Source organism: Saccopteryx leptura, chromosome 1, assembly GCF_036850995.1.
Source record: "Saccopteryx leptura isolate mSacLep1 chromosome 1, mSacLep1_pri_phased_curated, whole genome shotgun sequence".
Lineage (NCBI taxonomy): Eukaryota > Metazoa > Chordata > Mammalia > Chiroptera > Emballonuridae > Saccopteryx > Saccopteryx leptura.
Window position 1 is genome coordinate 85727761 of NC_089503.1, and position 27307 is coordinate 85755067.

The 27307-nt window shown below is 36.4% G+C and overlaps 1 protein-coding gene across 2 annotated transcripts in view; it reads left to right on the forward strand.

Moving 5' to 3' along the window:
• CNTN5 (contactin 5) overlaps window positions 1-27307 on the forward strand; it is a 1309320-nt gene that overhangs the window by 1255125 nt on the left and 26888 nt on the right. For both annotated transcript variants that reach the window (XM_066360732.1, XM_066360733.1), the window contains one exon: window positions 5539-5648. In XM_066360732.1, coding sequence (XP_066216829.1) covers window positions 5539-5648 — 110 coding nt within the window. The remainder of the gene's footprint in view (window positions 1-5538; window positions 5649-27307) is intronic.

Genomic DNA, 27307 nt, shown 5'->3' on the forward strand with positions numbered 1-27307 from the left:
GCAAAACTTTGAATGTGATCTGTTATTAAAAGCATTAGTCATTTCTACATATTGATACTTGGGAAATAGCTCTAACTCATGATTCTGAGAGTGGTTGTCACCCCAGAGGTGTCCGAAAAGCACCAAATGGGTCTTCTGTTAATATCCTTGAGCATTTGAAACCTTCCAAGATTTCCACAATAAAAGTTACCCTGAATTTCTCTGTCAGTGCCAAGCAGCATCTGACATAAGCCTGGAAGGAGAGATATTCTGCCCGCCGGAACTCCCATGCATCCTGTATGTACAGGATGGGAAAAAAGTAGGTTTACAGTGATGAATACATGAAACATAGAGTTTACCTTTGTATTATTTTTTATTAATAATTGTATTATTTTCCATATAAACCATAAACCTACTTTTGCCCCATCCTGTATATCAGTTATCTATACTGTTTAAACCAGGGGTCTCAAACTCACAGCCCGCGGGCCGCATGCGGCCCGCCGAACAATTTTGTACTGATTTTTTTTTATTTTCAACTGCAGTGAGAAAAGTTTTGCATAACAGTTGCCTTTTGTAGACCTAGTGCGGCCCGCCAAACGGCTGTGATCTTGCTCTGCGGCCCACATGCTGAGTTGAGTTTGAGACCCCTGGTTTAAACCAAGCAAGAATTACATGCATTCTAGCCTTGATTGACTGCAGGTACTAGGGTATGGTATAATCTTATACAATACCTTCATTTTGGAAAGAATTCTGATATTTTTAAATAATAGCAAAGTTTCAACAAAAATGATTTTAAAATACATGGTAGAAATGATAATAGTGGTTACTTTTCAAAATGAAAAATCAGATTGACTTTTCCATATTTCTAGAAATACTTATTTGTCAAACTTAGATCCATTTTCCACTTAATTTTTATTACTATAGCTTTGGAAAATGAGGGAACCTAATCATTCAATTATATCTAATAGAAATGTATGGAACCACTTAATATAGATTAATTATAGATTGAAATATTTGTTTATTTTTTATGTACTTTAACTTTTTCTAGTTTGAGTGTTTTTTTTTATTTTGTTTTGTATATAAAATATGTTCTGCTTTTATTTTTATTAAAACCAAAAAACCTCTCCTCATTTTCAGAAAATTATGTGCAATTATCTCCTTGCAAATGGAGCTACCAGCTCAAATTAAAACCCAACATTCATGAGGTGTTATTTTTCTGATCAGTTTTTAGCTGAAAAAGAGCTCAGTGGGATTTAGATGAACTTGAAAATTAATAAATTGGCATATTAGTCCTAAAATACAAGAAATAATTTCCTGTCTTTGCCAGCTGATCCATTTGGATTAGTGCCTGTGAAAGTTCAACTACAGCTGTCTTTGCTGAATTTTGAAATAATGAAACCATAACTCTTCTCTCAAAGAGTTTATTAAACTCTGCTTTGAATAATGCTGTTACCCACTGCTCCTGGGAAGTCAGATGTATAATCAATATTACAAGCACATCCCCCCATATTACTTGGAGAACTCCAGCTGCTAGGTCACTTAATACAAATGTATCATCTAAATTCATGAATATGGTAATGCTGTTCAAAAAATTTAATCTAACAGAAACTGAAATCTATCAATCAGTCTGTCTATTTCATATGCCAAGGTTGGAGTGAAGTTAGCCAGGCCCTAATTATAATATCATCATAAGTAGAGAGAGAGAGATCTTTTTTAAGTCTTTTAGTCTATTAGACATAACACTAGTTCCATGATTCCAAATGGATTCCTGAATTTTCATCAAATCACCTGAGTATAATAGAAGAAGGGAGGGTGGCAGGAAACATCCTGTGATTTACAGGTCAGGAGAGTTTTAGAGATGCCTGAATGTAACAGGTTCTATGAGGAGCAGTGCAGCTGTGGTTCAAATTTATCAAAAATTCTATGAAATAAGATTGAAAGGAGTTGATAGTAAGTTTGTAGCAGGTTAAATAGGAGATAACAAGAGTCTTGGTGGTTTCTGGCAAGATTTAGAGAGCCCAAGTGAGGATCCCAACGTCAGTAATCTTGAGAAAAGTCAGGAGTGGAGGATCAAGGAGAAGAATGAGCAATAGCAAAGGGAGAGTCCCAGGTGTGTATAATACAAATGTGCACACAGAAGCAGGACAGGTGATCAGGCCCTACCGCCTTGTTCAAATCCTCTCTCCACCCTCTAGCAGCTGTGTGACCTTGGGCAAGTTGTTTATCCTCTCTGCCCATCAATTTCCTCATCTGAAAATGGGGATAGTGATACTAGGATTGTTAGAGGATTAATACATTTAAGGAATTTTACTGGGGCTTGGCAATTATTACCTTTGTTTTTTCTTTTTATGTTCTTTTTTAAAAATTTTATTACATTCATAACTCTGTCAGTTATTTGGATATAATTGAGCAGCAAGAGAGAATGAACAATATATGCTCCCTGTAAAGTCTCTTTTGTGCCCCCCAAACTGACTGTAAGAGATGGAGAATGATCTGGCCACTTCCTAGGTGCCCATTTAAAAATAGAGGAAAGAACACTTGAGAACTGAGTCCAAATCGGGGCTCTTGCAAAGCTGGAAGTAGAGTTTTGATATGTCACATTTTCATCTATAAAATAAGGACTCAGATTTACAACATAGATTTATAACTCAAAAGCCTACAGAGGTTAAGCAGAAAATATACATGAAGGCATCTATGGCCATACCACCCTGAACGCACCCGATCTCGTCTGATCTCAGAAGCTAAGCAGAGTCAGACTGGTTAGTACTTGAATGGAAAAATATACATAAGTGAAGTAATCTCAGTGTGATCAAATAGGGAGTAGTAGGGACTCGGGCACTGTGACAAGGATGTGCCCTGACTAATGGGGCCAGCTGATAATTCTCCTCCACCAATACCTAGGAGGTCAGGCTTGATATTGCCCTTTTCCAAAGGAAGCCAGAAATTTTTATTTTTATATGAAATACTGAAACAAATTAAATATGTGATTTTGGCAAACAAAACATGACTGAAGACAAACTGGCCATCCATTTGTGAGTTTTGATTCAAATGTCTTTGGGAAAATTTTTCTAGTTGTGATTTTCCATCACTCTGTTACAATGAGATACCGAATATAACAGCTAGATCCAGTCTAAACCAGGTAGTCTGTGATCGAGTCATGTACTTGTGCCTAAAGGCACGTGTTTGATCCACACAAGAATTCTCACTGGGCTATAAGTAGCACATACTGAATCTTCTGGAGGTAAACTGACTAAGATTACAATTTTACATGCTAAAATTTCCAGTTTAGGTATTATGTTGGTATAATATGTGCATCTAATTCTGATATTATTTATATCTAGAAAGTGAAACAAATAAAAAATGCCTCTTCAGTTCTTGTTTGATTCATTTACCCTCATTTAATTAGGTGCAACTATAATGTTTAGCCCGTAAGAATGGAACTGTGAAATGTCAGCTTGGGTCTGACCCTGATTTAAAAATCCTCAGAGCTTATAGATAGAAATTCGGATACTTATTTGGAAAATGGGTTTTTGAATATTTTTTAAGTTTTCCTTTTTTTTTTTTTTTTTTACTTTTTCAAAACTTTTGTGAAGTCCTTAAATGTATGTAGTGCTACAGAAAGTTGATAGAGAAATACTTTTGTTCTCTAGAGTTGGAAAGAGAGAGAAAGGCTGCCACCTAACCACATATTTTGTGCTTCTGAAGTAATTTATCACCCTTCAATCTTCTTTGAGAAAGTTGTAATTGCTTTAATAATATAAAAGCTGAAGGAAGGCATTTAGCATACAAATCTCCACAATGCATTCCGAAGAGCAAATTTACCCTAAGTGTGGCTGTCTTTGAAACCTGTGAATCATATCCGAAATTCTAGAGATCAGGTTGTACACATCTTAAGGACATGAGCATTTCCTTTCCGTTACTTGCAAAATCAAGAATCTTAACTCTTATGACATAGTAATGAAAACAGTTTTGTTGCAACTCCTGACCTGAATTTTAGAATAAAATAGAGGTAGAAGTTTCTCCCAGAAATTTTGTTTTTTTAAAATCATGCAGATGCACAAATCATTGGCAGTTGCAAAGTGAAATGAGGGAGACGACTAGCAAAAGAAAATAATGTAATGTCTTTTACATTGAAAGAGTGCAGAATGCGAAATTACAATCTATACCTTGGCAGGATTTAACATCAGCTTTTGTGTAAAGATTAATGTGAGTTTACCAAAGTACTTTAAATTAACACGGTTATAGCATGTGATTCTAATGAAAGAAAATCATTGCTCAGTGCAAGCATACACCTTTGAAACAGTCTTGTGGACTATTCTACAGGACCGAGAACAGACATTTTGATTGATATTTCTCAAGTAATACTATAGATAGGCTCTCCAAATAGATGTGTGACCACCTTCCATTACAGAATGAAAAATCTTAAAAAATGGTTAGAATTCCTTTGATAGCTCTCATAATGACATTTAAAATTTTTATCTAGAACTCTATCTTTTAATAGAGTAATCTGAGCTCTTACCAGTAATATGGAGTTAATATCAAAGTCTACAATTTTGTATAGGACAGGAGTGTTTTAAATCAAATTTGTACAGGACTGTTTGAACTAATGTATGGCCTTTATTCTGCCATTTCATTTAACGTGTGTTTGTGACACAGTATTTATGATTCTGCAATGTCAAAGCTGGAAATAGTTTGTTCCTCACAGAGAGTGCGACCCCAAATAAAGTGCTCCTCTTGATGGATGCCAGTATGACATGGTATATGTGACAAAAAAATAGTACGAAAGGTCACTGAGCATAGCAACAGCCCCGAGAACTTCAGGGCCTTTTCCTTTTCATTGTGCACCTGTCTTAAAAGTCAACCCATGCCTTTTAAATATCATGATTCATAACATATTCCTTATATAATCATGAAAATACAGTTTTGTGCTTGGAACAACAAAAGATAACTCATAAAATTTAGACTATTAGGTAAAAAAATTAAAAAATAAATAATATTTTGTGAATGAATGTTTTAAGTGCCAGTTACTGTGCTCAATATTTTATATGTATTATTCCTATTAAAACTAAAAGCACCAAGCTAAGTACTCTTATTATGCCCTCATTTCAGTGAGGGAATGGGGGCTTATTAAGAGGTGAAGCAACTTGCCTAGACATAAGTAAGTATGTAATATTTTTTAAGGCATAAAAGCAACAGCAACGAGAACAACAAAGCCAATTCTATAGTCCATTCTTTTGATCATTATGGTAGACTGGTAGGCAATTTAATTCAAGCAATTTAACTTCTCCAGAAATGTCCTAGTTAATCCAAAGATAGAGATCTTCTTTGCTTGTCTTTCTAGATGTGTCATTTCTTGCTGGTATGGTATTGATGAGACTGGATCCCAGTGTAGAAATCCAAAAAGATCATCTTTGTATCTTATGTTTTTCATAACTACCCCAGCACTTTATTATAAAAATAAGGTGAAAAGAAGTAACACCTGACATATTCAGGTACAGTGCTTTGATGGACTTAACTCATTACCATCGCAGCTTATTATTTTCCTTTTCCTTCTCACAGAGCCCAGTGCCGCTCCCACAGATGTCAAGGCAACAAGTGTGTCCATGTCAGAGATTCTTGTTGCATGGAGACATATTAAAGAGAGTCTGGGAAGACCACAGGGATTTGAGGTATGAACACAGTTATTGAAAATAAGCCTTATTATTTCTGCTGGAATTGCATTCTCCTAAAGAGATTGTGTGGTGACATTTTAACCGAAGTATATCCCTTTGAAATTTTGCTTGGTGGAAATGTAAGAAATTTGCTGTTTAACTTACATGTATTATGTTGTTCATTAGCTGGCTTATTTTTCAGTATAATAGTTTCCATAACACCATGCAAAGATTTTTTTTCTAAGAGATGAAAATAGACCTATTTCAAGAGCTACAAGTGGTTATTTACTGTTATCCAATTTATTGGTTGTTAAAAATGTTTTGTGTATTTTCCTCTAATAACTAAGTATATAAAAACACAGTTTTTGTTTTTTACTATACTATTGTTAGAAAAATCTTACCTCCTTTACTAATGTCTTAAATTTGCTTGGAACTTAGTGACCTGTGCCTATTTATTCAAATAACTTTTTGTTCCTTAAATTTTGTTATTTTCATGTTTTCTCTGAACATATGTACCCTGATACATCAATGTCACTCCATTAAAATTAATTAAAAAAAAAGAACAAGAAAAGATTAAACAAAATAATAAAGAAGATTAAAGACAAAAATTTTTTTTTGTTATTTTCAAATGCAGTTACACCAGCCTTATAATGGTGGACATTTTATAACAATTCATTGACTTCTGTGAAATGTTAGCCCCCAGGACTGTAGGCAGTCTGTGAGTTTATTCCAAAAAACAGAATCTCTGCTCACACAGAGCTCTGGGTCTTGTCTTCACCAGTCATTGACAGAAACTGGAGGGCAGGGGTGGGAGTTAATGTATAAAAGACAAAAAAGAATTAGTATTGAACCAAGATATTAGTTGCCTTTAAACTTTTTAATTATTTTTCTGTTTCATCTTCCACTAAGAGAAAAATATTTTGATTTTTGAAAAATTATAGAGACCTTCTACATCAGCATGGTTTCCAGGTTAAAAACACAATTCTTTATTCTCTTGGAGTTTTTAAATAAAGCCTGAGAACTATTTGATTACTATACAGCTATAATGAGATAAAGATTACTGCAATAAAGATTTTATACAATATTTCTAAGAGTTACAACAAGGACCGTTTACCATTAATGATACAAAATCGTGGCTTTATCCCTACAGTCTTTCTTCAATTCATTATTTGGTGATAGATAATTCAGTATGTATCTTATCATGATTGCATGTTTATTTTATTAAAATTCCCTTTTCTCCTGTCTGTGCTGCAGGGACCATGTCTGTTCACCAATGAACCCAGAACGGGTAGTAATTGGCCCATGGCACCTACAATAAATATTTATAGAATGAGTGAATATCTGTACTTCTTAATCATCTTTTTGAACATTAATATAGAGGATACTGGGGTGGCCTTCCCATCTTCCCTCCACTGGGCCAATGCACCATCCCCTAGCTGCTGTGAATATTGGCTCCTAATGGTTCTCAGCCTCTTATCTAGAGAATTGCCCTCCACTGAGAGGTGCTGCCTTACCTGAAAAGTTACCTCCCCCACAAACAGGCAACCCAAGTCCAATGGTTGAATCTAACTGACACAGGTCTCTTCCTCAGGAGAAGACACACACTGCAGATGCAGTGTCTGACTCGGAGCCTTTGCAGTGTGCACCAGGCCCAGACTTGATTCCCTGGGACCACATTCTTGCTCAGTGCCTTTTCTTCCCTTGTTCTCCTTTCCTCCCTTTCTTACAGATTTGCCTGCAAACACTCTCACAATAAATCAAACTCAAATCCCTGTCTCAAGTTCTATTTCTGAGGAACCCAACCTAAAACAACTCTGTAAATGCAGATGCATCTAGACCTCTGAATCAGGACATCTGGAGTGCATACTTTTAGAAAGCCCTCATGGGTCTTGGTGTGCAGAAGAGTGAGGCTCCCGGCTCCCATATCTCACAGCCCTGCTCCTCTCACACGACAGGGCACCTGCAACCCTTTTCTGTGGGTCCTCGTAGCACAGCATTCATATCCCCAATGATTTACCTATAAAAACAGCTTTCTGGGAGGTTCTGAAAAGAGCACATAAGATTTAGATGTATGCCTGACCAGGCAGTGGCGCAGTGGATAGAGTGTCAGACTGGGATGCGGAGGACCCAGGTTCAAGATCCCAAGGTTGCCAACTTGAGCACAAACTCATCTGGTTTGAGCAAAAAGCTCACCAGCTTGGACCCAAGGTCACTGGCTTGAGCAAGGGGTTACTCAGTCTGCTGTAGCCCCACAGTCAAGGCACATATGAGAAAGCAATCAATGAACTAAAGTGCCACAATGAAAAATTGATGATTGATGCTTCTCATCTCTCTCCATTCCTGTCTGTGTGTCCCTCTCTCTGACTCTCTCTCTCTGTCTCTGTAAAAAAAAAAAATAAATAAAAAGATTTAAATTTATGCGCAATTCTTTGCTTCTTTGCTTTCCAAAAATAAATCATTTGTTTGTTAATTCAGCAAATATTTATTGAAGGTCTACTAAGTACTAGGCCCAGATACAAGGAAGAAAACAATGAGCAAAAAAAAAAAAAAGTCTCTGTGCTTGTGAAACTTTAATTGTAGTAGGGAAGGCAAACAAAGAACATGCTAACAGGTAAGTGAAGAATATCAATGGATGATAAAGTCTGTACAGAAAATTAAAATGGGACATGAAGATAGAGAGTGAAAGAATCTACTATTTCTAGACATTTGAGAAGTTAGTCTCTCTGAGGTTTTGACATTTGAGTAGAAACATGGCCAAATGAGAAAAAGAGACAGGGAGAGCAACAAACTCAAAGGCTCTAAAGTCAGAGTGTGCTGGCCTTGTTCAAAGAACCAGAAGGGAGAGACTTGGGTGAGACAGCAGTAAACAAGGAGAGGGTAGTGGCAGAATTATGGGAAGGTGGCTGGTCAAACCCAGGTTCCGTGGAACCTTGTGAACTGCAAAGGGGAGTTCAGATTTTATCCTAAGTAGGAGGAGAAGCCATTAAAGGATTTTTAAAAAGGAAGGGTCAAGTCAAGATCTGACATTTAAAAGCATCTCTTAGCCTCAAGAGTAGAGAATAGACTTTAGAAAGGACCTCAGGAAGATGGATGGAGAGGCAATCAGTCCAAACTAGGTGACAGTGAGGTTTTTGACTCTCAACTGTCATGGCAGAGATAATGTGAAGTGAACATTTTAAGATATATTTTGAATTGGAGGTATAACAGGATTTGATAATAAATTGGAGGTGGAGTATGAAAAAAAGAGGAGTCAAATGTGATTCCAGAGATTTTTGACCTAAGAGAGCTGATAAATGACATATCATTCACATAGATGAGGAACTCAGAGAAAAGCACCTTTTAAATCAAGGATTCTGGTTAGATGTGTTAAACTTTATCAAAGGAGTTGTCAAGTGGATTTTGTGTTAAGAAAAAGGTTGGAGATTGAGCTGCAGCTCTGAGGAATCATCAGGGTGTAAATGGTTTCTGGCATGTGCTGGCTGAGGTCACTGCATGCTAATAAAGATGTCTGTGAATTGAGGCCTCTGGTGCCTCACAATTTGGAATTCAGGAAAGGGAGAGGATCTGCCCAAAGACACCAGGGAGACGCTGAAGAAATTCAAGATCCAAAAAAATTTTAAGTTGAAGTGATCTTCCAAGTCAAATGCTGCTATGACTTCCAGGAAGATGAGGCCTCAGGTGGCCCAGTGGGAATGGCAATATAGAGCCTAATGGCATTGGTGCTCTGAGGGGTTCTATGGAATGCTGGCGATCAAGGCTTGACTGGAGGTCAGAATCAAGATCTCTCAAGAGTGACACTCAAGAATGTCAGAGCACAATGTTTTTGCTAAGTTTATTTTGTTCAAAATGACAAATTATCACAAGCAAAAATGAGATATTTTTTAAGAAACAAAATTCACAGGAGTCTATCAAATTCTAGAACCATCACATTTTTCAAATTAAAATAAATCTGCTCAAAATCTGACAACTTTACATATGGAAACAATACAAAATCCAAGGGCACAATCACATTTATGTTATTTTATAGTGTATTATAAATTTCAGTTTTAAAAATATGGCATCTTGTTACCCTCCCCCCCAAAAAAATCAGTATCTTGTTAATGGGAAAATTAATGTGTGCTGTTTGTTTATAATCAGAAATCATATAAACTATATATATAATTCTGTAGCCAACTATGACATTAAATATTATTTTAAGTGAAATATAGTAAGCAAAGGCTATTACTGATTAAGACCGTCTCAAAACTGTATGATGGTCATATGTAGATTTAATAATAAATGTGCTATAAGTAAAGCTTATCAGCATCACTCCCACCAACTATTTTCTGCATTCATCATCCCTTAAGGAGAGCTCTGCCTCTGCCCTTCATCTTGCCCAACCTGGAACTCACTGTTGTCATTGTTTCATCCTTTTTTTCTTTCTTTCTTTTTCTTTTCTTTTCTTGTGACAGAAACAGACAGAGGGACAAATAGAAACATACAGACAGGATGGGAGGGAGATGAGAAGCATCAACTCATAGTTGTGGCATCTTAGTAGTTCATTGATTGCTTTCTTATATATGCCTTGACTTGGAGGCTATAGCAGAATGAGTGACCTCTTGTCCAAGTTAGCAACCTTGGGCTCAAGCTAGTGACCTTGAGATTCAAGCCAGAGACTATGGGGTCATGTCTATGATCCCACGCTCAAGTCAGCAACCCCGCGCTCAAGCTGGTAAACCCACGCTGAAACCAGTGAAGTCGGGGTTTCTAATCTGGATCTTCTGCGTCCCAATGTGACACAGAGCTCTATCCACTGCACCACTGCCTGGTCAGGTTCATATCTTTTCTTTTATCTTTCTATTTTTACTTAGTAAATTATCTCGCCAACTAAATATTGATAAAATGGAGTAACCCCTAAAGCTCAGTATTTCATGTCACCACTACTTCCTTCTTCTCTTCTATCCCAACCACAATTCTCGCTGTTTTTACTAATGGTAGAATTCTGAGCATTATGACATTAAAACAAGTACTTGTTTATAACCAAAGCACATTAAAATTTTTCTTAATTGATTTGTGAGAAAGAATGAAAGGAAGGGAGGAGGTGTGGGAGAGAGAGAAGCTCTAACTTGTCTCACTTAGTTGTTCCATTTAGTTGTGCACTTGTTGATAGTTTTTCTTCTTCCTTTTTTAATTTATTAATTTTAATGCGGTGACATTCATAAATCAAGGTACATATATTCAGAGAAAACATCTCCAGATTATTCTGACATTTGATTATGTTGCATACCCCTCACCAAAGTCAAATTGTCTTCTGTCAACTTCTATCTGGTTTTCTTTGTGCCCTTACCATCCCTCCACCCCCTTTCTCTCTTTCCTCCCCTCTCCCCCCCATTATCATCACATTCTTGTTCAAGTCTCTGAGTCTCATTTTTATGTCACATCTATGTATGGATTCATGTAGTTCTTAGTTTTTCTGATTTACTTATTTCACTCTGTATAATATTATCAAGGTCCATCCATGTTATTGTATATGATCCAATGTCACCATTTCTTATGGCTGAGTAGTATTCCATAGTATATATGTACCAAAGCTTTTTAATCCACTTGTCCACTGACAAACACTTGGGCTGTTTCCAGATCTTCATTATTATGAACAATGCTGCCACAAACATGGGGATGCATTTCTCCTTTTGAAACAATGCTATGGTGTTCTTAGTGTATATTCCTAAAAGTGGGACAGCTGGGTCAAAAGGCAGTTTGATTTTTAATTTTTTGAGGAATCTCCATACTGTTTTCCACAGTGGCTGCACCAGTCTGCATTCCCACCAGCAGTGCAGGAGGGTTCCCTTTTCTCCACATCCTCGTCAGTACTTATTCTGTGTTGTTTTGTTGATGAGCAGCATTCTGACTGGTGTGAGGAGATATCTCATAGTGGTTTCAACTTGCATTTCTCTGATGATTAGTGATATTGAGCATTTTTTCATATGCCTATTGGCCATCTGTATGTCCTCTTTGGAGAAGTGTCTATTCATTTCTTTTGCCCATTTTTTAATTGGATTGTTTTTCTTCCTGGTGTTGAGTTTTACAAGTTCTTTATCAATTTTGGTTATTAACCCCTTATCAGAGGTATTGTCGAATATATTCTCACATTGTGTAGTTTGTCTTTTTATTGTGTTCTTATTGTCTTTAGCTGTGCAAAAGCTATTTAGTTTGATATAGTCCCATTTGTTTATCCTGTCTTTTATTTCACTTGCCCTTGGAATTAAATCGGCAAATACATTGCTGTGAGAGATGTCAGAGAGCTTACTGCCTATGTTTTTTTCTAAGATGCTTATGGTTTCATGACTTACACTTAAGTCTTTTATCCATTTTGAGTTTATTTTTCTGAATGGTGTTGGTGAACTAGTTTCATTTTTTTGCAGGTAGATGTCCAATTTTCCCAACACCATTCCTTAAAGAGGCTGTCTTTACTTCATTGTATACTCTTACTTCCTTTGTCAAATATCAGTTGACCATAAAGCTGTGAGTTTATTTCTGGGTTCTCAGTTCTGTTCCATTGATCTATATGCCTGTTCTTATGCCAGTACCAGGCTGTTTTGAGTACAGTGGCCTTGTAGTATAATTTGATATCAGGAAGAGTGATACCTCCCACTTTAAACATCCTTTTCAAGATTGCTGAGGCTATTCATGTTCTTTTATGATTCCATGTAAGTTTTTGAAATATATGTTCTATATCTTTGAAGTATGTCATTGATATTTTAATTGATATTGCATTGAATTTATAAATTGCTTTGGGTAATATAGACATTTTAATGATGATTATTCTTTCTAACCATGAGCACAGTATATGCCTCCACTTGTTTGTATCTTCCTTGATTTCTTTTATCAATGTTTTATAATTTTCCGAGTACAAGTCTTTAGTCTCCTTGGTTAAATTTACTCCTAGGTACTTTATTTTTTTTTGGTTGTAATAATGAAGAGGATTGTTTCCTTAATTTCCCTTTCTGACTGTTCATTGCTGCTGTATAAAAATGCCTCTGATTACTGAGTATTAATTTTATACCCAGCCACCTTGCTGAATTCATTTATCAGGTCCAGTAGTTTTTTGACTGTGACTTTAGGGTTTTCTATATACAATATCATAATACCTGCAAATAATGATAGTTTTACTTCTTTTCTAATTTAGATGCCTTTTATTTCTTCTTCTTGTCTGATTGCTGTGGCTAGCACTTCCAGGACTATGTTGAATAAGAGTGGTGAAAGTGGGCAACCCTGACTTGTTCCTGTTCTTAAGGGGATTGCTTTTCATTTCTGCCCACTGAGTATGATGTTGGCTGTGGGTTTGTCATAGATGGCTTTTATCATGTTGAGGTATGTTCCCTGTATTCCCACTTTGCTGAGAGTTTTGATCATGAATGGATGCTGGATTTTATCAAATGCTTTTCCTGCATCTATTGAAATTATCATGTGGTTTTTCTCCTTCCTTTTGTTTATGTGATGAATCACATTGATTGATTTGGGAATATTGTACCAGCCTTGCCTCCCAGAATAAATCCCACTTGATCATGGTGTATGATTTTTTTTTCATATATTGTTGGATCCAGTTTGCTAATATTTTGTTGAGGATTTTAGCATCTATATTCATCAGGAATATTGGCCTATAATTTTCTTTCTTTGTGTTGTCTTTGCCTGGTTTTGGAATCAGAATTATGCTCGCCTCATAAAAGGAGCTTGGAAGTCTTCCTTCCTCCTGAATTTTTTGAAAAAGCTTGAGAAGGATAGGAGTTAGTTCTTCTTTGAATATTTTGTAGAATTCACTTGTGGAACCAACAGGCCCAGGACTTTTCTTTGTTGGGAGTTTTTTGATAACTGTTTCGATCTCATTTGTTGTAATCAGTCTGTTTAGGTTTTCTGATTCTTCCAGATTGCTTTTTGGAAGATTGTAAGTTTCAAGAAATTTGTCCATTTCATCTAGGTTGTCTAGTTTTATGGCATACAGTTCTTCATAGTATTTTCTTACAATATTTTGTATTTCTGTTGTGTCAGTTGTTATTTCTCTACTCTCATTTTAAATTTCACTTATTTGAGTCCTCTTTCTCTTTTTCTTGGTGAGTCTAGATAAAGGTTCATCAATCTTGTTTACCTTTTCAAAGAACCAGCTCCTAGTTTTATTGATCCTCTGTATTATATCTTTAGCCTCTATGTCATTTATTTCTGCTCTGATTTTTATTATTTCCCTCCTTCTACTACATTTGGGCCTTACTTGCTATTCTTTTTCTAGTTCTTTTAGATGCAGGGTTAAGTTGTTTATTTGAGCTTTTATTTTCTAGCTTCTTAAAGTGTGCCTGTAGTGCTATGAACTTCCCTCTCAGTACTGCTTTTGCTGTGTCCCATAAATTTTGAGTTGTTGTATGTTCATTATTATTCATTTCTAGGAATTTTTTTATTTCTTTTTTAATCTCATTGTTAATCCATTTGTTATTTAACAACCTGCTATTTAGTTTCCATGTGTTTGAGAATTTTTGAGTTTTTCTGTTATGGTCGATTTCTAGTTTCATGCCATTTATGATCAGAGAAAGTGCTTGATATAATTTCAATCTTCTTAAATTTGTTGAGACCACTTTTGTGCCCTAATATGTGGCCTATCCTAGAGAGTGTACCATGAGTACTTGAAAAAAATGTATATTCTTCTGCTTTAGGGTGAAAGATTCTGAAGATATCTGTTAAATCGAGTTGATCTAGTGTGTCCTTTAAGTCTGTTGTTTCTTTGTTAATTTTCTTTCATGAGGATCTATCTAGTGATGGTAGTGGGGTATTAAAATCCCCTACTATTATAGTATTGCTATTGATCTCGCCCTTTATATTCATCAAAATCTGCTTTATATATTTAGATGCTCCTATATTAGGTGCATAGATATTTATAATAGTTATATCTTCCTGTTGGATTGCTCCCTTTATCATTATGTAGTGATATTCTTTTTTTTTATTTATTTTTATTTTTTTTATTTTTCTGAAGCTGGAAACGGGGAGAGACAGTCAGACAGACTCCCGCGTGCGCCCGACCAGGATCCACTCAGCACTCCCACCAGGGGCGATGCTCTTCCCACCAGGGGGTGATGCTCTGCCCCTCCAGGGCGTCGCTCTGCCTCAACCAGAGCCACTCTAGCACCTGGGGCAGAGGCCAAGGGGCCATCCCCAGTGCCCGGGCAATCTTTGCTCCAATGGAGCCTCGGCTGCAGGAGGGGAAGAGAGAGACAGAGAAGAAGGGGGGGTGGAGAAGCAAATGGGTGCTTCTCCTATGTGCCCTGGCTGGGAATCGAACCCAGGTCCCCCGCACGCCAGGCCGATGCTCTACCGCTGAGCCAACCGGCCAGGGCCAGTAGTGATATTCTTTATCTCTTACTATAGCCTTTGTTTTAAAGTCCATTTTGTCTGATATAAGTATTGCTACCCCAACTTTTGTTTCATTTCCATTTTCATGAAATGATTTTTTCAATCCTTTAATCTTCAGTCTATGTGCATCTTTTGTTTTAAGGTGTGTGTCTTGTAGACAGCATATGCACGGGTCCTGTTTTCTTATCCATGCAGCTACCCTATGTCTTTTGATTGGATCATTTAATCCATTTACATTTAAGGTTATTATTGATATGTAGTTGTTTATTGCCATTTTATTCTTTAAAGCTGTACTCCTCATTTGCTATATTCTTTTCCTCCTTTGATCTGTTTACCACAAGCCCCTTAACATTTTCTGCAGCATTGGATTAGTTGTCATGAATTCCTTGAGGGTTTTTTTTGTTTGGGAAGCTTTTTATTTCTCCTTCAATTTTAAATGATAGCCTTGCTCAATAAAGTAGTCTTGGTTATAGGTTCTTGTTCTGTATTAATTTGAATATTTCTTGCCATTCTCTTTTGGCCTCAAGTGTTTCTGCTCAGAAGTTTGATGTCATCCTTATTGGGGCTCCTTTTTAGGTTATAGTCATTTTTTTTCTAGCAGCTTTTAATATTTTCTCTTTATTACTTAGCTCTGGTATTTTAATTATGATGTGTCTTGGTGTAGATTTCTTTGGGTTTCTCTTTAATGGAGTTCTCTGTGCTTCTTGAACTTCGGAGAGTTTTTCCTGCATTAATTTAGGGAAGTTTTCAGCTATGATAGGATTGAACAAAGTCTCTGTCCCTTGTTCTGTCTCTTTTTCTTCAGGAACCCCTATGATGTGGATGTTATTTCTCTTTATGTTGTCACAGAGCTCTCTTAGAGTTTCCTCAGACTTTTTGAGTCTTTTTTTTTCCTGCTCTGCTTCCATGCCTTCGTTCAACTTGTCCTCCAACTCGCTGATTTGATCCTCAGCTTCATCCATCCTGTTTTTAATTTCTTCTTTTGTGGTCTTCATTTTTTATATTGTATTTTTCATCTCCGACTGATACTTTTTAAATATTTCAATGTCCTTTTTTATACTTGCTATTTCTTTATTTAAGTGTTCGTAAAGACCATCCAAGTGTTCTAAGATCCCTAAGCATCCTTACAATTATTATTTGAAACTCTGCATCTGGAAGTTTGGTTATTTCCATATTACTCAGTTTATTTCCTGGAGGTTTCTCTTGTGGTTTCATTTGGATTGCACTTCTCTGTCTTCTCATAATGTCTGTGTCTTTGGGTGTATTGTTTGTAGAGCTGGTTGAGTCTAGGCTTGGTGTTGTCTGCCTCCAGTTTTCAGTTGTGTTATTTCTAGGTCTTCTTGGGTTGGCATCAGCTGTTATTTGTCAGATCTGGGCCTCTTTGAAGTCTTGATTTGTTTGTTTGTTTTTTCAGTTTTCTTAACAGGTTATAGTCTTGTTTACTGATCTCAGTGGGGGCTTATTTGAAACTGTATCCAGGAATGCAATGGGTGAAACCTGAGACTCTGAAGGCCTTATCTGCCAGTTACTATCTCTGGGGGCAGAGTGTTTTCTCAGCTTCAATAGGGGGAAGTGTATCTCAGATCTCCATGGAGACCTGAGTTACTGCCCCTCCTCCCCACTTCTTGTTTTCAGCTGTGTCTTTTTGTGCTGATTGGAGCTGGAGAGATGTCTGGAGATGTGTGACCTGGAAGTACTTTATTCTTGTGTTATGTGGAAGGATCTACCCCTCCCCCAGCTATGGCAGGCTCCAGCACTGGATGAGTTAGCTTCTCAGGTCGTCCCATGCATTTCTCTGCCCCTCACCATCTATTTCTCTCTTTCACCTTTCTTTTTGGAAGTCAAGCCAGCCCTTTCAACACACCTCATTCCCAGGTCTTTAGGCAAATGTCTGTGAGCAATATTTTCTGCTCTTTTCCTTGAAGTGAGAGCCCGTGTGGTCTCTCAGCCTCACCCCCCTCCATTCCTGTAAGCAGGGGAGACTCACTGCTCCTCAGTCCTCCCCTACCAAGCTTGGTGAGGCTTCTTCTTTGCCCCTTGGTTTTTGAGAGCTGTTCTTGTAGGCCAGAGTTGGTTTTCCATGCTGATTGTTACTATATTAATTTGTAATCCAGTTTGGTGGTGTGAGCTGGGAGTCTGTGCATCTGCCTACCTCGTTGATTGTTTTTCATATGTATTTTAACCAAAGGTTGAAGCTGTGACCTCTGGCACTCCAGCTAGACACTTTATCCACTCAGCCACTGGCAAGAGCACCAAAGCACTTATTAATGATAAAATTAAATGTAAACTTAATTGTTTCCAATTTTATGTGTGTGTGTGTGTGTGTGTGTGTGTGTGTGTGTGTGTGTATGGCCTATAAGTCATTTTTCTAGCCATAATGGCAGCATTAGCGGTAATATTTGAAAGAGCTAGTTGCTATAAAAGCACTATGTGCCATTTTGAAAGCAGTGAAGATGGTATTGGGGCCACCTCTCTTTATTTCTTGAATTGAAATGTGTAAATAAGATAGAAAAGGTTCTACTCTTATAAATATTGTATTCTGATGGGAAAGACAAATAAAAAAAATCAACAGGTGAACAAGTGAGTAATATAAATTTTGATAAACTACATATGACACATATGGTTTCCTTAAAGAACAGAAGAAATTGAAGCAACTGGACTTTAGTGAGCAATGGAGTGAATGGAATTAAAGTAGAGAGTTAAATGAGCAGAGACAAAATTATGTAAGAATAGCCTGACCTGTGGTGGTGCAGTGGATAAAGCGTCGAACTGGAACACTGAGGTCACCGGTTCGAAACCCTGGCTTGCCTGGTCAAGGCACATATGGGAGTTGATGCTTCCTGCTCCTCCCTCCTTCTCTCTCTTTCCCTTTCTCTCTCTCTCTCTTTCTCTCTCTCCTCTCTTAAAAATTGAATAAAATCTTTAAAAAAATTATGTAAGAATATGTAGATTATGAAAAGAATTTGTTAATTAATTAGTTTACTTATTTATTTATTTAGTATTGCCTTTAGCCAGAGAGGGAGGGGGTGAGAGAGAGGGAGAAGGAGAGACAGGAAAAGTGATCTGTTCCTGTATGTGCTCTGACCAGGGATCAAATCAGCAATCTCTGCAAGTTTGGGCCGATGCTCTAAACAATGGAGCTATCCGTCCAGGATAGGATTTGTATTTTATTTCAAATGCAATAGAAGCCATTTGGATAAATATAGGAGAAGAGTGTCTATGTCTGATTTACATTTTTTTAAAACATCACTCTAGCTGCTCAGTGAAGAATAAAAGGAGGAGAGGAGAGATGTGGGAGTTTAGAGAATATTGCAATAATCCAAGTAAGAAATGATGGTGACTTAGACTGGGTCCTAGCAGTGAAGCAGGAGAAAAATGAACATATTTTAGAGGTTGGTCAGCAGGATTTGCCAACTGATGGACAGAAAGGAAATGACTACTAATTACTGACTTGGTCAAATGAACGAACGGTGCTGCCATTTAACAAAAATATTGGGAAAACCTGGAGAAAGAACAGATTTGAAGGTGGGAAATAATTCTATTTCATCTAAGTTCAATTTGAATTGCCTATTATATAGAAATCTAAGAGAATAAGTCAGATAAGCAATAGGACATGTGGGTTTGGAATCTAATAAGAAATCAGGGAAAAAAGACATAAAGGTGGCAGTCATAGAGGTGGCATTGAAGGCCGTTGTACCAGATGAAAGCACCTAAGGACAAATTGCCAGAGAGAAGAGGAAAGGAGAGGGAGGAGGGGAGGGCAGAGGGTTACACTCAGCTCTCTTGATGCACTCAGCATTTAGATGTTCAGCTAGAGTGGGAGAATCAGCATGAGACTGGCAAGAAGAAATCAGTTCAGTAGAAATTGAACCCAGGTATGAAAAGTATCAAAGCGATATACAAAAATATACTGCTTTCCTATATGTCAAGAACAAAACTTCAGAAAATGAACTGAAAAAAAATCCCTTTTACAATTGCAACAAAAAATAAAATAAAATATCTAGGAATAAATTTAACAGAAGATGTGAAGGACCTATATATGGTCAACTATGTTTAAAGCTGCTAAGAGATGAAGTGAGATCAAGGCAAATTAAAGTAGTCAGAGATTTATGTGAGCAGAGATGAGACTAGATAGCAATATGTAGATTAGGAAAAGAGTTTGTATTTTATTTCAAATGTCTATTGGATTTAGAGGCTGCTGGTAGTTTTCACATAACTTCCATTGTCAAATAAGAAATGAACATCTCTATGTTATTCATATAGTTACTTCAGGTAATAGGCATCAAATACCCCAAAGCATATTGCTGCTATCTAAATTGTGATAAGTGCTAACAATTTGGGAAGAGAGAATCTCAAATCAGAGCTCTCAGCCCAGCCAATACCTTTATTTGCTGTGGAATTGTCTAAGTCTTTTATCAGGGTACGCAAGTGTGTTGATATATGTGTGTGAGAACCACAGTTCTGCAATGTTGGTATCAGAGATGGTTAAGAATCAGACCTAACATCTGACTATGGTTTTGAACCTGGCAATGGTTATAATAAATGAGTCCGATTGACCATTTTAGCCTCAGACAAAAGCAGTTTAAAGAAGTCAAGTCAAGATGTGACTTTTATATGAAAAACTTCCCTTGACACACCCAGAATAATAGGAGAGGTAACAAAAAATAAAAAATAATTTCTAAAGTCATATGCATAGATTTATTTCCTTCTAGGATATGGTTCCTGTTAAGTATATACTCAACTGCCTTTTTTATACTGTGACCTGTATCTCTGGAATACATTGCATTAACTAATGATAACACCTCAATGCATTTTCCTTAATAAATAATAAAACTTGAACCTATATGTGGTTCACTTGACTCTGAAACCTTTGTGTTTGCTGCTTCACTAACCTGTAGGAGGTTACCCATCAGTAAATGTCATTTAGAGAGATGAACATCATAAGAGGTAGTAAAGTCCTTAAGGCTTGTATATCCTTACCTGATCTCTCACTCCAAATCCCTGTCTTTGCTCTCTTTTTAGTTCTCACTCGAACAGCTCTTTAGGTGACTTGCAGTCTGTCTGATTGTGAACTGGATTGGCAGTCAAATCCAGATCTCACATGTCCCTGCTCTGACTTTCTGTGTGTTTTGTCTGAATCTCATTTATCATTTATTATTCCTTCATTAACTTAACCAGCAAATATTTATTATTGAGTATCTTCTATGTTTTGGTTCAATGGGTTGGTTAAACAATAAGGATGATAGATAAAGTCCCTGCCTTTTTGAAATTCACAATCTAATAAGGGAAACACTATTTCAATATATATATTGGGTTTTAGTTTTTAATCCTAACCTGAGGTCTTGATCTAAGTCCTGGTAGCTCCTTTGGCTTGAGGACATTTTCTTCTATAACCTCATGTAACCAGTCCTATAGGGCAGCAGTAAGGTTCTCAGAGGAGGCTTTCCGATACCAACTGTTGATAATCTACCTACATTGGCATTTTAATCTTTTACAAGGAAGCCTCTATCACACATTAATTTATTTTAAGAAATAATAGACAAGCATTTTGACTTAAACTATATTCACTGTGACTAACTTAACACTTTGAAATGCATTAACCAATTATTTCAAATCAAACTGACTAGTTTTATGTTATTAAATTGACTAATTACTATGTCTCATAGCATGGTCATGCCAATTGAGATGGTAGGAATGTTGTGCATAGAGTCAGAATGATGACAGCCCCTAGCCCATCAAAACATGACTTTAATGGAAAGGGCTTCAGGACATTTTAGTAAAATCATCCTTTTTAATTTCTAAGTGGGTCCACCCAAGGGCACTTCTAAATGTCACAATTAGGCTAGATTAGGACTTTAGTATGAAAAGGGAAAAAAAAGTGGTATTTTTCTTTTCAATAAGCTTTTAAGACGGCTGTCTAGCCTGACCAGGCGGTGGCGCAGTGGATAGAGCATTGGACTGGGATGCCAAGGATCCAGGTTCAAGACCCCGAGCTCTCCAGCTTGAGTGTGGGCTTATCTGGTTTGAGCAAAAGCTCGCCAGCTTGGACCCAAGGTCGCTGGCTCGAGGTAGGGCTTACTCGGTCTGCTGAAGGCCCACAGTCAAGGCACATATGAGAAAGCAATCAATGAACAACTAAGGTGTCGCGATGCGCAACAAAAAACTGATGATTGATGCTTCTCATCTCTCTGTTCCTGTCTATCTGTCCCTGTCTATCCCTCTCTCTGACTCTCTCTCTGTCTCTGTAAAAAAATAAAATAATTTAAAAAAGACTGCTGTCTACAAATCTAGCATTACTTCACAAAAATGACCATTGGAGGAAATAAAAATAAATATGAAATAAATTTAGACATTAATTTTTCTAATTGTATTTTACAAGCATTTAAACAATTTTGTTGACATTCTCCCAGAACTACATTTGAGAATTTTGGTTACTTACATGTAAGTAGCTTGAGACCTTATAGCTACAGAGACTAAATATAGATTTAGTTTTAATGTTCAGATATGTGAAATTTTGGACAAGGCCCACTGGGGGTGAGGATGACGGAGATGCAGAGACCCGACTCTGGAGACCAGGTTCAGTGACGCAGATCTGCTTTATTCAGGAAGTAAGCAAGCTTATATACACAGGTTCAGCAGCGTGTTCTTCAAAGACAATGGTTAAAAAGATCAGGGAGCTGCCTGGTTGGTGCTGAGTTACTTCCTTACAGTGGGTGAGCTCCCTCCTGGTTGTGCCTAGGAGGGTTTCAGGTACTGGAGTGTTTTCACAGCATTGCATCAGCCACAGCTGCTAGGAATGTGCTCTGAGCTCTACCTACAAAATTTCTAGCCTATGACAAGCAGCATGATTGAAAGTTGAAAATGGGCTATATTTATTGAATGTCTAATTCATGAATAACCATGACTGTCCTTCTGGATTGCCATTCATGTCATTGGCCCATGTCAGTAAATTATTAGATTTAGTTTTGAATTTATGAAGCCACCAGCATTAAGTATCCTGTGAATGGTATTTCCCAAATCCTAGAGCAGAGCTGCTCAAGGATTTTGAACCACACCATGATTTTTATGTGCATACAAAATCAGTACATTTGCCAATCTGGCAAGAGGGGAAGTACAGAAAGATAAGGCCAAATTTCATTGTATGTTCTATGGTTTTCCCACATCAGGAAGAATGATGAAGGTAACTGTGTAATAATGGGCCATAAGATGATTCAAGTTTTCATTCTTCCTCTCTTCAGCATTTATTAGTATCAGGCACTGTGCCAGACAGGAGAAATGCAGATATTAATAAGATCTCATCCCTGAATTAAATCTAATATTGAAGGATGTTTATGGGAAACTTAAATAAAAGAGACAGAGAAAGACATTGGAACAATACAACTCTTGTGTCCATAATTCCCCCAGGATTCCTTAGCATCCTGATCCTCCGAGGCAACATCAGTGAGACTAAACCCATGCCAGTGCCCTAAATGGGTATATGCTTCTGTTTGCATGAGCATGTGCTTCTATAAATAAAATGTCCTCAGTTTTCCTAAATGAAGTAATAAATCAATAAAATAGTTACTAAATAAAATATTTTAAAAATTTTTATATATAATTATTGTTAATATTATTGTTTATTCTGCCTGTGAAACAAAATCTCCCAAGATTAACAAGTTCATGTTGCTTGAAATTTTTGTGGCCTTTTGTAAGACTATTATTAACATTATATTTTTAATGGTTGAAATAATTTCAACAACGAGGGACAATATATTTTGTAATGGACAAGTGCACAGTGTCCTACTTTCAATTCCAGATTTTTCTTTTGCTTATTATTAAGAGAAACAAAGGACAAAACAAATTGCCTCATTTTATAATTCACAAAAAATAATTCTGACTAAAAGGCCCCCCTAGCATCTTCTTTCCCTGGGCTGTGTTCAGGACTTGCATGTCTTTATTTTACACCTTCCAGAGGATATGTGAGAGAAAGAGAGAGAGAGAGAGAGAGAGAGAGAGAGAGAGAGAGAGAGAGAGAGAGAAATCATAAAGTTTCAGATATTAATTAAAGGAGGGAAATAAGCTGAAATGAAGCCAGTCACCCAAAGGCTATTTTATTTTCCATATGGAGAGTGAGTAGCAGCTGTTTTACAGTTTTTCTTTGGCTTTTTATTATGACTATATAATAATAAGAATATAAAAAATAAACAGTAAGAACAAAATAAGATGCCAACTCTCTTCTTTCTTTTCTGATCTTCTGTGGACCCTGATTTAAAGAAAATAGATTTAAGACCCTATTATTAGATTTCCTTCTTGGGGTATTTTCAAAGACTGGGGGGTTGACTAAAACTATTTATGTTTTTCACAAATTAGCAGAAAATTGAAGAAATAATATTTCATTTTCTTAAATTTTTTCTTGTGCTATTGACAGGCAACTCTGTAGACTTCTTTTAGAAAGCAATTAATTATTCAGTTTACTATTTCTATTTCATTTGCTTTTAGATACATTGCTTCATGGAAGAAATTGTTTAACCCAAATCACTTCTCAAATTTTTTCTTACTAAAATTTCAAACGTATTAATAAGATTAGAATATTTGCCTCATTATATTGTTTTATCACATAAAGGATCAAAAGGGTATTGGTATCTTTTATCATATTCAGAAGTATTTCTCATTTATTCACTCTTCGACACAAATGTGAATTTATTGTACCACCTCTAAACCAAGGTTTACTCATTCCTAAACTCAGTCATCCTGGGCTCATCATATGTCCATCCCCAGTCTGACTCTCTAATACATAATATACACTTGCACACACGGAACATCTGTGCAAAAAATAAAATCACAAATGTAGACATAAACTCATTTAATTTTACAAATACTTGGAACATTTTGTTGGCATTCTGTTAAACTGACCAATTTGAGAAATACCAAATTACAACAACATCTTTTTCCTTCTGACAGCCACATTTATAGCTTAAGCAACTGACAAACTACCTGTGGCAGAGAGATATTAAATTCAGTGTGTGGTGAATGGATGGATATAGATATGGTCTTGCTTAGTATACTAAGAAATGGAGAAATTTTATAAAGTACTTGAACACAAAAAGAAAAAGGAAGCTTTACAAAAGATGCACTTTATGAAAATACCAACTACTAATTGTCTGATTGTTCGTTACAAATGGTTGAGACCTTATTTTCAAAAAGGCAAAACTTTTTAAAATGTATGTGTACACAGATCATAAATGTACAGATCAATGAATTGCTACAAAGTAAATATAACATCTCAACCACAATCCAAGTCAGGAAACAAAACATTACTTAAAACTAGAGACCCACCTTGGGTCTCCTACAGTCACTATCCTTATTCTTACCTCCTCCCAAAAAGTATCCTGACTTCTGATTGGTTTTGCTAGTTTTGGGAATCATGTGGAGCTTTTTGTCTTGTATTTTACATGCAACATTATATTGGTAAGATTCATTCATATTATTACATGCTTTCTTCTATACTGCATTGTATGCGTATCCCACATTCTACCAATGATGGACATTAGGGTTATTTCCAGTTTGGGTCTACTCTGAATAGACTTGATTCTATAGAACAATTTTAGGGAGAATTACTGTCTTGAAATAGTAAATCTCCAAATCCATGATCATTGTACAGCCCTCTCTTGTTTGTTTCATTTTGTTTTGTCTTTTTTGATCTTTGTCAATACAGTTATTGCAGATATTTTCCTTGAGTTATCCTTATTTTATTTTTTATTATTTTATAACTGTAATCTTTGTTTTTAATGTATATTTTCATTTTTTTTAAATGAGAAGCAGGAAGACAGACAGATAGACTCCCCACATGTGTGCTGACCAGGATCCACCCGACAAGCCCGCTACAGGGCAATGCTACACCCTCTAGGGTCACTGCTCTGTTGCTTGGCAATTGAGCTATTTTAGCACCTGAGGTGAAGCCATGGAGCCACCCTCAGCACCTAGGGCCAGCTTTCTTGAACCAATCGATTCATGGCTGTGGGAGGGGAAGAGAAAAAGAAAGAGAGAGAGAAGAGGGAGGGGTGGAGAAGCAGTGGGTCACTTCTGTGTGCCCTGACCAAGAATAGAACCCAGGACTTCCACATATCTGGCCTAGCTCTACCACTAAGCCAATCAGTCAGGCCATATTTTGTTTCTTTAACTTTGTATTATGAAATACTGATATGTGAAATAAATAGAAAGTATGCTACATTTCTATGTGCTCAGCACTCACCTTTAACAACTAAAAACTAACAAATAATCTGTTTTATATATAACTCGACTGAATCCTCCTGTATTATTTTGAAAAAATCTTGGCAATTACATCATTTCAGCCAACATGTTTCATAATAAGTCCCTAAAATGTGTGCTTTAAAAAAATGCCACTTTGCCTGACCAGGGGTGGTGTAGTGGATAGAGTGTCAGACTGGGACACAGAGGACCCAGGTTTGAGACCCCAAGGTCGCGGGCTTGAGTGCAGGCTCATATGGTTTGAGCAGGGCTCACCAGCTTAAGCCCAAGGTCGCTGGCTCAAGCAAGGGGTCACTCGTTCTGCTGTAGCCCCTCCCCCAGTCAGGGCACATATAAGAAAGCAATCAATGAACAACTAAGGTGCTGCAATGAAGAATTGATGCTTCTCATCTCTCTCCCTTCCTGTCTGTCTATCCCTCTCTCTGATTCTTTCTGATACACACACACACACACACACACACACACACACATACACAGCCACTTTTCTGTTTCCTGAGAAAGATGCATGTTGAAAAATGCACTCGGCTTAAAAAGCAGCAAACTCAAAAATCCCACTTAATGCAGCTCTTGGGGTAGCTTTCTCTGGGTTGCTGCTAACATTTTTACCTGGTCTTAGTGTTTTAACTGGCGTAAACATAATTTATCATTCACTCAAGAACTTGAATAGAGTTTATACTCAGATTTTGTGTCTTAAAATTTTTACAATTCTCTTACTTCTTGGATTTCCCTCTGAAGTTTCCAGCTGCTCTTTCTTGCACTAAACTCAATCTTTGACTATTTCTGCCGGCAAGGCTGCAGTCTTCCGGCACATAGTCATAATTTCAAACAAAAAAAGTCATAAACTTACTTTCTGCTGTTTCAGCTTTTCAACAATATTTTTTCTCCAGCTTCTATTTGCTTGCCAAAATTTTTAAATCCTCACCCAGGGCAGGATTTCCATGACCACTTTCCTCAGCCACTATTCCATCACTGTTGTTTTACCATCTCTAAATCTATTTTTTTTTTCCTGCGAGCAATTTGTATATTCTCTCCTTTTCCTTCACCATTCTATCTCTCTTTTTTGATCACTCTTGATCTAAAGAGATATATATATATATTTTGCTCTTTCAAAGAATGAACTTTGGCTTTATTTTTTTTCTTATTCTATTATTTTTAAATTAAGTATTGCTTCTAATTTTATTATTTGCTTCTTTCTAATTTATTTGGGTTTAAAATTTACTGTACTTTTTTCAAATTCCTTAAAATGGATATATCACTGATTTTTGGCTTTTTGTTCTAATATGTACATGAAATCTATACATCATAAAACTCTGCATTCCTAGCACCTTACATAGAGTAAATAATAAAGTGGTTAAGTACATAATGCTTTTTAAAGATAAATACTATTCTATCTAAAAGTGTTAACTTTTATGTCAAAACTTTTATTCTTTTATTTAATTAGTATTCATTAAGAGACTACTATGTTTACGGCTCATCTTGCAAAACATATTTAAATATATTAGTTGGAATAAAATATTTCAATACTCAATATCATATATTTTAGAGGATTTGAGTAAAGAATGTGAAGAGGGAAGGAAACTAACATTTGTAAAAGATCTACAATGAACTACATGTATTAAGAACAAATTCAATTATATTTATAACCAATCTTCTTGAGTGTATTTTATTTAGATAGTAGTGAGAGCTTCTAGGAGAAATAAATATTGATACAAATTTATTCAGTACATTATATCCATTATTATGTTCCTGCTGCATTTTAACTTCCTCACCTCATATCCTCTAATCACTGTTGAACTGCCTCATAAATATTCAAAAGTTTAACTAAACATTGTTTACTTATCTTATTTGATTCATTAAATTGCATCCTTTATAGTAAAATTACCTCTGGGCACAAAACAACTAATAGGCATGCAATCTAATAATACTGACTGCCAGTATATCTCAGAATATTGATTGTGAATAGCCAATTTAATAACCATACCTAGTGCTAAACTCAGGAGATTAGGAGGCTGGAGATTAATTTAATTGAGGCTGGCAGAGACTTTCCTGACCAAAAC